The 10,066-nt window shown below is 37.4% G+C and overlaps 1 protein-coding gene across 1 annotated transcript; it reads left to right on the top strand.

Moving 5' to 3' along the window:
* Window positions 1-2,608: 2,608 nt before the first annotated feature.
* Window positions 2,609-6,582, top strand: LOC140985540 (UDP-galactose/UDP-glucose transporter 2-like). The gene is made up of 7 exons (XM_073453380.1): window positions 2,609-3,009; window positions 4,920-4,948; window positions 5,140-5,341; window positions 5,430-5,672; window positions 5,757-5,858; window positions 5,949-6,056; window positions 6,216-6,582. The coding sequence occupies exons 1-7, from the start codon at window positions 2,884-2,886 to the stop codon at window positions 6,471-6,473; spliced, it is 1,068 nt and encodes a 355-aa protein (XP_073309481.1). The 5' UTR covers window positions 2,609-2,883; the 3' UTR covers window positions 6,474-6,582.
* The last annotated feature ends 3,484 nt before the right edge of the window (window positions 6,583-10,066 follow it).

Genomic DNA, 10,066 nt, shown 5'->3' with positions numbered 1-10,066 from the left:
TTCTAGATCTCCTTGGATGATCCGTTCTATTTCTTGATTCAAATGATGACATTCATCGGTAATATGACCATAATCCTTGTGAAATCCACAATAACTTTCTGACTTGGGATTACGAGGTCCTCTGTCACTACTTCGAGGTCTTCGAATGAGTTATCGCTCATCACATAGCTCCAATGCTCGGGATTTGTTGACCTTCAAAGGTGTGTAAGCGGCGAACTGTCCAAGCAACGTAGGTGGTTCGAAACGCCCGACCCTTGGCACAAGGTTAGTGGGTCGAACGTCTCGCGTAGCCTTGACCGAGGCCTTCGGTTCGCTTTTCCTAGCCATTTGTACTTCTTCCACGTTCATATACTTCTCTGCCCTAGCCAACAGTTCTTCGAAAGTGGTTGGGGGCTTTTTTACCAACGACTTGAAAAAATCACCACCTCTTAGTCCTTGTGTAAAGGCACTTATCAGTATATCCGGAGTAGCCGAGGGAACATCGACGACCATCTTGTTGAACCTCTTAACAAAATCTCGTAGGCTCTCAAGTTCTTGTTGTTTAACATTGAATAAATTCAGAGACGTCAATGGATGTTTCTTGCTGCTTGCAAATTGGTGGAGAAAAGCTCTTCCGAAGTCTTGAAAAGTTTTGATGGTCCCCGGCCTAAGCAAATTGAACCACTGCTGGGATGACCTGACCAAAGTGGTTAGGAAGACCCTACATTTGATCGGGTCTGAGTATTGGTGCAGCAACGCCGCATTCTCGAACCGGCATATGTGCTCTTCCGGATCCCCCGAACCGTCGTATTCTCCGACGTTAGGGAATCTGAAATTTTGAGGCAATTCGGCAGCCAATATCTCGGCCGAGAAAGAGATCCCCCGAGCCAGAAGGGGGGGAGGAGGGGGCATATTCCATTGTTCTCTAAGACGTTCCATCTCCTCCCTTAAACTTTGTATCTGTTGCCTCTGAGCTTCATGATCTTCTCCTGGAGGGGGATTGTTGTCTGGTCTCTGTGCCAAGACTTGTTCTACAGTCGTAGTGATCAGCCGGACGAGCTCTGCCATGTTGGACGTTGGTTGATTGTCCTCTCCCGATCGACTCCTGGTACTTGCCATCTTATCTCTCTTTCCAATTTTCCCACAGACAGCGCCAATTGATGATACCAAATTTTCCCTGGGTCCGGTCAAGTGAGCTTGAGCTTCAGATCAGCAATGTGTGAACCGGAGCGGATTGTCCACCACCGGTCTATACAAACTAGCATATATTGGAAGGTGCTGAGAATTTCTCCGGCGTGACCACTCTGACATTTTTATCGGATTTTGTGGTTAGGAATAAAGAAATGGGAAGATACAATATGTGGAATAGTGGTGAAGAAAGTTCATGTCTCAATGCCCTCAACCATGAAATATACCTGGGTATTTATAGTGGTTGAGAGGACTTCTTATCATATGGCGCCGAAGTTTATTTTAGGTAAATTTACCTATAAAATTAAACTCTTCTCCAATCACTGCAAGTTCGGGCCGGATTTCTTGTCGCATCTGATCATACGGCGAGATTTTAGCATGCAAGTTCGGGCCGGATTTCTTGTCGCATCTAATCATACGGCGAGATTCTATCATACTTAAAGGTCATTCACGCTTTTGACATTTGGCAAAGTTTTTAGGATATACACAGGACACCTGGGCCTGCGATTCATGTCACAAGCACCTGTGCTTAACAGAACCCTGCTCTGGGCGCTGGTTGGGCTCGGTCACCAGAGGTTCGGCTGAGCTCTGCCCTAGGTTCGGCCATCAGTGGCTCGGCCGAGCACGAGGGCTCGGCCGAGCTTTACCCATGACTTGGCCAATCACAGGGGCTCGGCAATCAGTGGCTCGGCCGAGCACCAGGGCTCGGCCGAGCTCTGCCTATGACTTAGCCGAACACCGGGGCTCGGCCATCAGGGGTTCGGCCGAACACCAAGCTTGGCCGAGTTGCTCAAGAAGAAACGGCTGAGCTTGTCTAGAGATGATATCGAATTTGTACGAGTCGTGATCGACGAGTTGCGTTTAAGGTCTTCGGGAAGAAATAGGACTCGAGCATGGTTGAATATTGAGGGCATCAGTTTTCGTTTTCAATTCGATTTTTGTTTTCTTCTATTTGGATTTAGGGTTTTTCGATTTAAACTAAAATTTGGACACTTTTATAAAATGCAAAAGATTTTAAAAACATAGTTTTGTATGATCTTTTATTTTTCTATATGAGGTTTTATGCTCTTTTTCTAAAAAAATAATACATTATTGTGTAAACTGCACCGAATCGAGTTGACTCATGAATCGTGTAAACAAGCTCAAACTTTTTCCGAGCTAACTCAATATCAAATAATTATTTCGTATTAATATAATATATTAATTTATTAAATTATATATTTCGGACCGAATCCAAAATCCTAACAACGTGCTCACATTTAGGTTTTAATTGTTTTTAATATTGGGCTCGTTTGCTTGCAAAATCTTTCGTTGTCCCCATAGACGTGATGCATTGATCCACGATATTCCACCTGATTAGCCTTCGATTTCTCCCACATCTCTCTCCCCACGAGCCGAGCCGCTTGTTTTTGTCGTTTTTCTTTCTTCAAATACACAAATGAGACAAGAAATATGGCACATCGGGGCTTAAAATAGTATAAGAAGCATCCATATTTGTTCAAAAACTTGTATGTTGACGTAGTGAAGCCGATACGCTATCATTAAATTGGCCTGTCCATTTTTCTTACGCCTCCCCTTCCTACGAGGCCGGAAGTCAACATGCAACAACCATCGAAATCATCTCCCATAAAAACTCAGTCTTGAAGCAAATTAGAGGAGAGATTCTTTTGGCACAGGGAAGTTTTTTTTTTTTTTTTTTGGTAGTGGAGAAGTGTGATGAAGAACGAGGAGCAATCGCGTTCTTTGTTCGGGATTTCACTCACGGACCGGCCGAGATGGCAGCAGTTCGTTATCTGTTCTTCTGGGTTTTTCTTCGGGTATCTTGTTAATGGAGTCTGTGAGGTTTGTTCAAATTTCCCTTTTCTTTCTATATATGGATAAAAAGATTGACACTTTATTTATTTTAAACATCAAAAATCACTTCTTCTTCGCCGAACGATGTGTGAGTTCGAGGCCTAACTCTAACAAGATTCCTAACCGGCTAAAAAATCAATGTGTGAAGTGAAAATTTATGTATATTGTATAATACAAGTTCATGAAATGGTAAGCTTTTCTACTCGTTCATTAATGAAGTAATCGACCCGTTGAATTTCCAGCTCTCCTCTCCGTGCCAGTTGTTCTCGGGCTGATTGATTATGATAAGAGAGATTGAAAAGTTATTTATGTATATCTGTGTGTGTATAGAATATTTATAAAGGGTAAGCTTTTATTTATTAAGTCGACCAGTAGAATTTTCTCATTTTCTTTGTCTGTGACAGGTGTTCTAATTTTGTGATTAAAAATAAGCTATTCTTATACAATAATTGGGTTTTTTTCTTTTGTTTTAAGTGAAAATGGTGTTTTGTTTGCTAGTTTGAATTCTTGGTCACCCGTGTCATTTTCATGCTATGTTTATATGCATTTTGAACATTTCAGTCAGCTGTCACTTGGTGGAAAAAAATATCATTTTGAGGACATATTTGCGATTTAATTTTACATCCATTAACCTGCTGTCATTTTGATTCTTACCTTATAAAAAATATGTGTCATGTCTATCTCACATATTAAAAAAGAAAGATTTTGTGTAATTTTCATAGCCGTATGTAATCAAATCATCTCCGATTAGAGATTTTTCGTTTGCCTCCGCCGAGATGATCTAGATGCTTTGACTTCAACTATGGAAATACTTTACATATCATGGACTCATTGTAATCTTTGTTTCACACTATGCTATACCAAGATAAGATCTCTACATGTATGTATTAGCCTTTAGATTATAGGGTGAGAACACATGTTTTCCCCACCTCCGAACAGATGGGTCTCGACTCATCCACACGGTGGGGACTACATTGAGAGATCTTCGTCTTGTGTAGCATAGTCCAAACTCTAGTGTTTTTCGTCATCTATCATGTATAGATACAAACCGCAGCAAGTTTTTAAAAATTGGAGTATAATATATGGCTGTGGAAGTATATATAGATACATACTCTTAAATAATTGCAAGATATTTATTCCATGTTACCAAATGATTCAAATGTAATATTTACATTTAGTATGCATGAATTTTCATTTTCTGTTATTTTTTATTTATTGTTTCGACAAAATTAAGGCAACAGAATATCTCCTCCATGTCGCTATTATGAATATGGTCAAATATGTTGTTTGTCATGTCCAATACTACGTTCACCTTTTCTCTGTCGATACTTGAATCGAAATTCCATAGAGATATCCCAGAATATCAACCAATAGTCTGCCCTGTCCAGAAAGTATGTGACTATGTAAGACCAGATAGGAGTATCTGTGCACTGCACCATAAATTAGCACATGTGATCTCTTTCAATCAGACAAGCTTGTTTAGATGGTTGGTCATAAGAGAACACAATGGTAAAACTTAGACTAAAAAAACTATTATGAGCACATCTTCTTGTAGCTGAAAGTGATCACACTTTTAGAGCACACCTAGTGATGGAGCAAACATGTTTTGTGACCTTGTGATCGTGGACCGACTTCATGTGTTTCTAAAATTAGTAAGTTTTGTTCGAAACACGTGAAGACACTCATGGAGTAGGATTTGTGCCTCTGCAATTTGGCACTTGTGCTTTGTGAATCACATCAGACTAGATCATGTAATATTTGGTAATGGACTGTTGGGATTTCAAAAATTATTTCATTTCTTGAAATCTCGATGAAGGTATGTATGGTTTGTTATTTTACAACATCGTCAGCCTTTTCCTAAGTTACAAATATTGACTTGGTTTTCATCCATTTTTCAGGAATATGTATACAATAGACTTCAATTCAGGTTAGATTTGGTTCTCTTGAATGTTTATCGACAAGGCTGACCAATAGGGGGCTAGTGGGGGACAACTTCCATGTTAAAAAAATAATTTTCTAAAAATATACACCAAGTCGTCTCTCATCTTCTAAATTCCTGTGTCCGCCGCTGTTTTTTGGAAATTTTGTTTTGATGAGTTGTCATTTGTTTGAATGCAGTTATGGATGGTACTTCACTTTTGTTCAAGGATGGGTGTATATCCTGCTGATATATTTACAAGGATTCACAACCAAGCAAATGGTGAATCCCTGGAAGACTTATATTAAGCTATCAGCTGTGCTAATGGGTTCGAGTGGACTCACCAAAAGTTCTCTGGCTTTTCTCAATTATCCAGCACAACTCATGTTCAAATCGACCAAGGTAAAAAGAAGGGGTGGGGTGTCATATTCTTAAACTCAGGTTCCATTTTCTTGGCTCATGAGTTGGCCATTGACGATTTTCGTCTCAGGTTTTACCAGTGATGATAATGGGGGCCTTTATTCCAGGTTTGAGACGTAAATATCCACCACACGAATATGTATCGGCCATACTGTTGATCGTGGGACTGATTCTTTTTACCTTAGCTGACGCTCAGACTTCGCCCAACTTCAGTATGATCGGTGTCATCATGGTATCTGGTGCATTAATCCTAGACTCGCTTCTAGGAAATCTCCAAGAAGTTATCTTTACCATGAATCCCGAAACGACGCAGGTCAGATATATATTTGCTCGTAAAATCATACAATCTTGTTGTTTGTGTCTTTTTTTTTTTTTATAACTTCTGATGCTTTGGCAGACTGAGATGCTCTTCTGCTCGACCCTTGTCGGAATGCCTTTCTTGATTCCACCTATGCTTTTCACCGGAGAATTATTTAAGGCATGGACTTCTTGTTCACAGGTATACCTTTCACGTACCATGACGTTACTATTCACTGGATCATTTAATGACCGTGAAAAATCTAGAAGTTAAATCTGAATTTTTATGCAGCATCTTTATGTATATGGAGTTCTTGTTTTTGAAGCCATGGCGACCTTCATCGGACAAGTCTCGGTCCTCTCCCTCGTCGCTCTATTCGGTGCTGCCAACACAGCTATGGTACATTCCCAATCTTTATGTCATTTCTTGTCCATTTTTGCATCACAATTCATTCAAAATGAGTTGAATTTCAAATTATTTGCTACATTAGAACGAAAATGATGTTACTAGAGAAGATATTGGAGAAGAGAGATTTATTGGCCAACTCCAATGTAACAGGTAACCACAGCTAGAAAGGCGGTCACGTTACTGCTTTCATACATGATCTTCACGAAGCCTTTAACCGAACAACATGGGACCGGGCTGTTGTTGATAGCGATGGGGATCGTACTGAAGATGTTACCTGAAAACAAGCCGCCCCAGAAAAGGGAGAATTCTCAACGCAACGTCGAAAATGTGCAGCGGACGGAAGAGAGTTCAGACGACAGATTTCCAGTTGGAAGTGAGGAAGATGAGGAAAGGAAATCTTTGGTTTGAGTCTGTTGCCATGGTTTCATATTCTTTAAGCTAACTTTAAAAGTTACAAATGGATGGTGGCTTATTTAAAAGAGAGGGAATGTTATCAAAGAAAAATCCATTTAAGAAATTTCGGACTTAAAATTCATTCTGTCATGATATATATAGAAGTCTTAGTGGATTTGAAATCCGGACTTCAAACTTGTGAATTGTTTTGTCAGTTGTGGCTGACAACATCTTTTTAGTTAGTGTACCACTAGTTAGTGATCTATCATGTTATGGTGGTTGAGAAGTCTATCCTCCATTAATTGAGTTGTTGGATCGCATGTCTTCTTTATCTTTGTTGTGGAATCTTTTGCTTTTGTGCGGTCCCTGGAGAAAAACTTCAATTGGGTAGATTTTCACCACTTGGACTTGTCTCCGCATTATCTTTTCGGTCAGATTTGGGCCGAAAACATTTCCCCAATTCTGGCTCTTTTCTAGTTTGGGCATTCTGGCAGATTTTTTCTTACCATCTTCCGACATGAGCCATATTGCAGAATTTCTGATTAGTTTCTTTACTCCGCAGAAGCTTGTTATTTCACATAAGATTTCTTTTCATTTCAAATATTTCATCTGCAAAACTTGTAGTTTTTCATGTCACTGTATTTAACAGAAAAGATCCATTTATAGAATTTTGATAAAACTTAAATAGAAACTTGACTTTGTCCATCTCTGTGAGACATACTCATAATCTTCATGCTCGTCTAGTGGAGATGTCGTCTTCAGTGAGTGATGAAACAAGAGATGTTTCATTCTTCGAAGGATCCTTGACGAACTTCTGAATGTTCATGTTTGGTCTTCTCAACTTGATGAAGTAAAAGACTTCATGCGAGCATTTTCTTTCTGGTTCTAGTGCTACATTAAAAAAGTAAAGCTCTAGAATATATCATCTTGACAAATAATCATTATTTGTCAATGTTTCATGAACAGCTTCTTAGATCCATTTTGGTAGTGCTGAGATTTCTGAGAAGCTCGGTGATATAGTATAAATGATGCAAGAACCCCAAATTCATATCTTGATTTTACCTCATTGGGATAGGAATTTTGTTTCATCAATATCCTATGATATTTTCCTGCAATATCAACTCGGAATGTGGCTGGGTTGATACATATTCTTGTTTTCAATTTATCTCAGTTCTGTTGATACACCTTAAATGGAAAAACTATAGCTTGTTTGTGGGGACCTGGACACTAATCATCTTCTTAATCATTTTTTGGGAATAAATGGATAAATTAATTAAATTGGGTCTGATTTTTTTTTTAATTGCAGAGTATATAAGAATCAATCCTATATACATGTTAAAAGTAAAAGTACAAGTCTTGTACAACATACAATCCTATAAATCTGAGGTTCGACAACTACATATCAATTGTCAAAACCAAATCTACTTCATGGTCCGAATCTCCACACTGACGCGCATATGCGCGAGCTGTGCGGGAAGACTAGTGCAGAGACAGTAGGTTCTCTACCGGCCTCGCACATACGATATCACATGCACCCCAAATCAAATCTCGGAGGGGTCCGTCTATAATCACAACAAGCCATAATTATTAATCTCAGATCATCAACATAAATTTCTCAGGCATTACATTGTTAGTACCAACCTTAGATTTTTTTGTCAGTCTGAGGTTTAATGTTGATCTCACCCTCTTCAATCCCTGAGGTGAAGGGTTAATTTGGAGGCTCGAGATAAAGATTCAGAGCTTCAATTTTTGCTTTGGCCGACTCATCTAAAGATGATCCCGACTTAGCACTTGTGCTAGAAGTACTTGAATCCTCTGCTCCAGGTATAGAACCCCCTGTACTTGAAAACTCTCGTTTGGGAAACCGGTGGCTTCTCTTGTATGATCAACTTTTGCAATACAGACTATCAGCTGAGTATAAACCTGTAAACAACATGTTATTTGATCAGAGACAACGCTCTTATCAACTTGTTGTAGCCTTCCCATAACTTCTGCATTTAGGATAAGCTTAACGAACTCGGTTTGAAGAAGAATATTTTCATGAGATTTAGTAATAACAATATAAAATTTTAATTTTGACACAAAGTATGTATTCTCAATAATCTAGCATTCTCATATTTACATTCAATTTTATTTTTCAAGAAAGCTTTTACATGTGTATTATCAAATTTTAAGGTAAATTTTTTTGCAAGTAAAAATAATGGATATTTTTCAAAAGTTCTTTTATAACATAAAATTCTTTTTCATTGAAATGTCATCTTACGCCTTTTCATCTGAGAATAGTCCACTACAATACCTACATGGTTGTTCTCCTTCTGATGTGGACTTTGTAAGAACCGTTGCCCATAAATGTTCACTGACATCTGTATATAATACCAGATCATCTTTATCTTGAGGAATAGCTTTTTTTTTGGGATATTTTTGAAAATATCTTTTAATTGGCTTAATCTTTTTGTGTGTTATCCAGTCCATTGGAATCTTGCATCCTTCTTTGTTAATAGACTGAACACATTCTTTTGTTTTGTTAGATTTTTTATGAACATTCCTGCAAAGTTAACAACTCCTAAAAAACTTTTAAGTTGTTTTTCTTCTTTGAGTTTTTCTGAAAAATTATGCACATTTTCCACAATGTGTTCTTGCATAATTATTACCGACTCATCGATTTCTATTCCAAGAAATTGAATTTACTTGTTGCGATGACTGCCTTCTTTTTCGATAATACTAATTCTTCGTTTTTACACACCGTAGAGAAAATCTCTAAATATTTAATATGTTCATCCATATTTTTAGATGTTATTAAAATATCATTAATATAAACATAGATGTTATTAAAATATCATTAATATAAACAAACATAAATTTAAAATAATCTTTAAAAATATTGTCCATATTTCTTTGAAATATCTTGAGTGAATTAGCCAATCACATTGGCAATTGACAAAATATAGTGACATTGTGCTGTGGAGAAAGCTGTTAATTTCTTGATTTCTTTTTCATCCGAATATGATAGAATCTGGACTTACAAACAATCGAATTTATAGAATACTTTTTTGCGTATACAACTGATTAAATGTTCTCTATTGAGTATAAAATATTCATAAAAATCCAGAATTTTGTCAATTTCTTGATAATTAATTACTAATCTGGGTTTGTTCTTTTTTATTTCACCATTATTTCTTATCAGAAAAATTGGACTGCTATATGCTGATATTCCTACTTTGATTAAACCAATGTTTAAATGTTCTTTGATAATAATTTACATATCTTTTTTATCTACTATGTTTATTGGCATATACTTACATATGACAAACTCACATTCCTCGCATTCCTTAATTTTAAGGTAGTCTTGGAGTTGGTTTGTGTCCCACCATATCAAGTGATCTTCATTTTTATTTTATTTGATCATTTTCTTGGCATCTTTTAAGGATAATTTAGATTCAAACTCTACATATTTATGGTGTAAAGCTATTTTGAGGAATTCTATTTCTTCTAGTTGGAGGTTTTGATCTACTCTTAATTGAAGCATTTTTTCTCCAAACCGTGTAGAAAATCATTCATTTTTGGGTTCAGAAGTTTTCCTTCATTACAAGATTGCTGTGAAACTTGAT

This window comes from Primulina huaijiensis, chromosome 10, assembly GCF_012295235.1.
Source record: "Primulina huaijiensis isolate GDHJ02 chromosome 10, ASM1229523v2, whole genome shotgun sequence".
Lineage (NCBI taxonomy): Eukaryota > Viridiplantae > Streptophyta > Magnoliopsida > Lamiales > Gesneriaceae > Primulina > Primulina huaijiensis.
The sequence above is the reverse complement of the archived record's forward strand: the minus strand, read 5'-3'. Positions and strand labels throughout refer to the sequence as shown.

Excerpts from the sequence above, each read along its gene's own strand:
- LOC140985540 (XM_073453380.1), top strand. The coding sequence starts at position 2,884 with ATGAAGAACGAGGAGCAATCGCGTTCTTTGTTCGGGATTTCACTCACG. Across the intron at positions 4,949-5,139 it reads TACAATAGACTTCAATTCAG|TTATGGATGGTACTTCACTT; the intron begins GTTAGATTTGGT and ends GTTTGAATGCAG. Across the intron at positions 6,057-6,215 it reads GTGCTGCCAACACAGCTATG|GTAACCACAGCTAGAAAGGC; the intron begins GTACATTCCCAA and ends CCAATGTAACAG.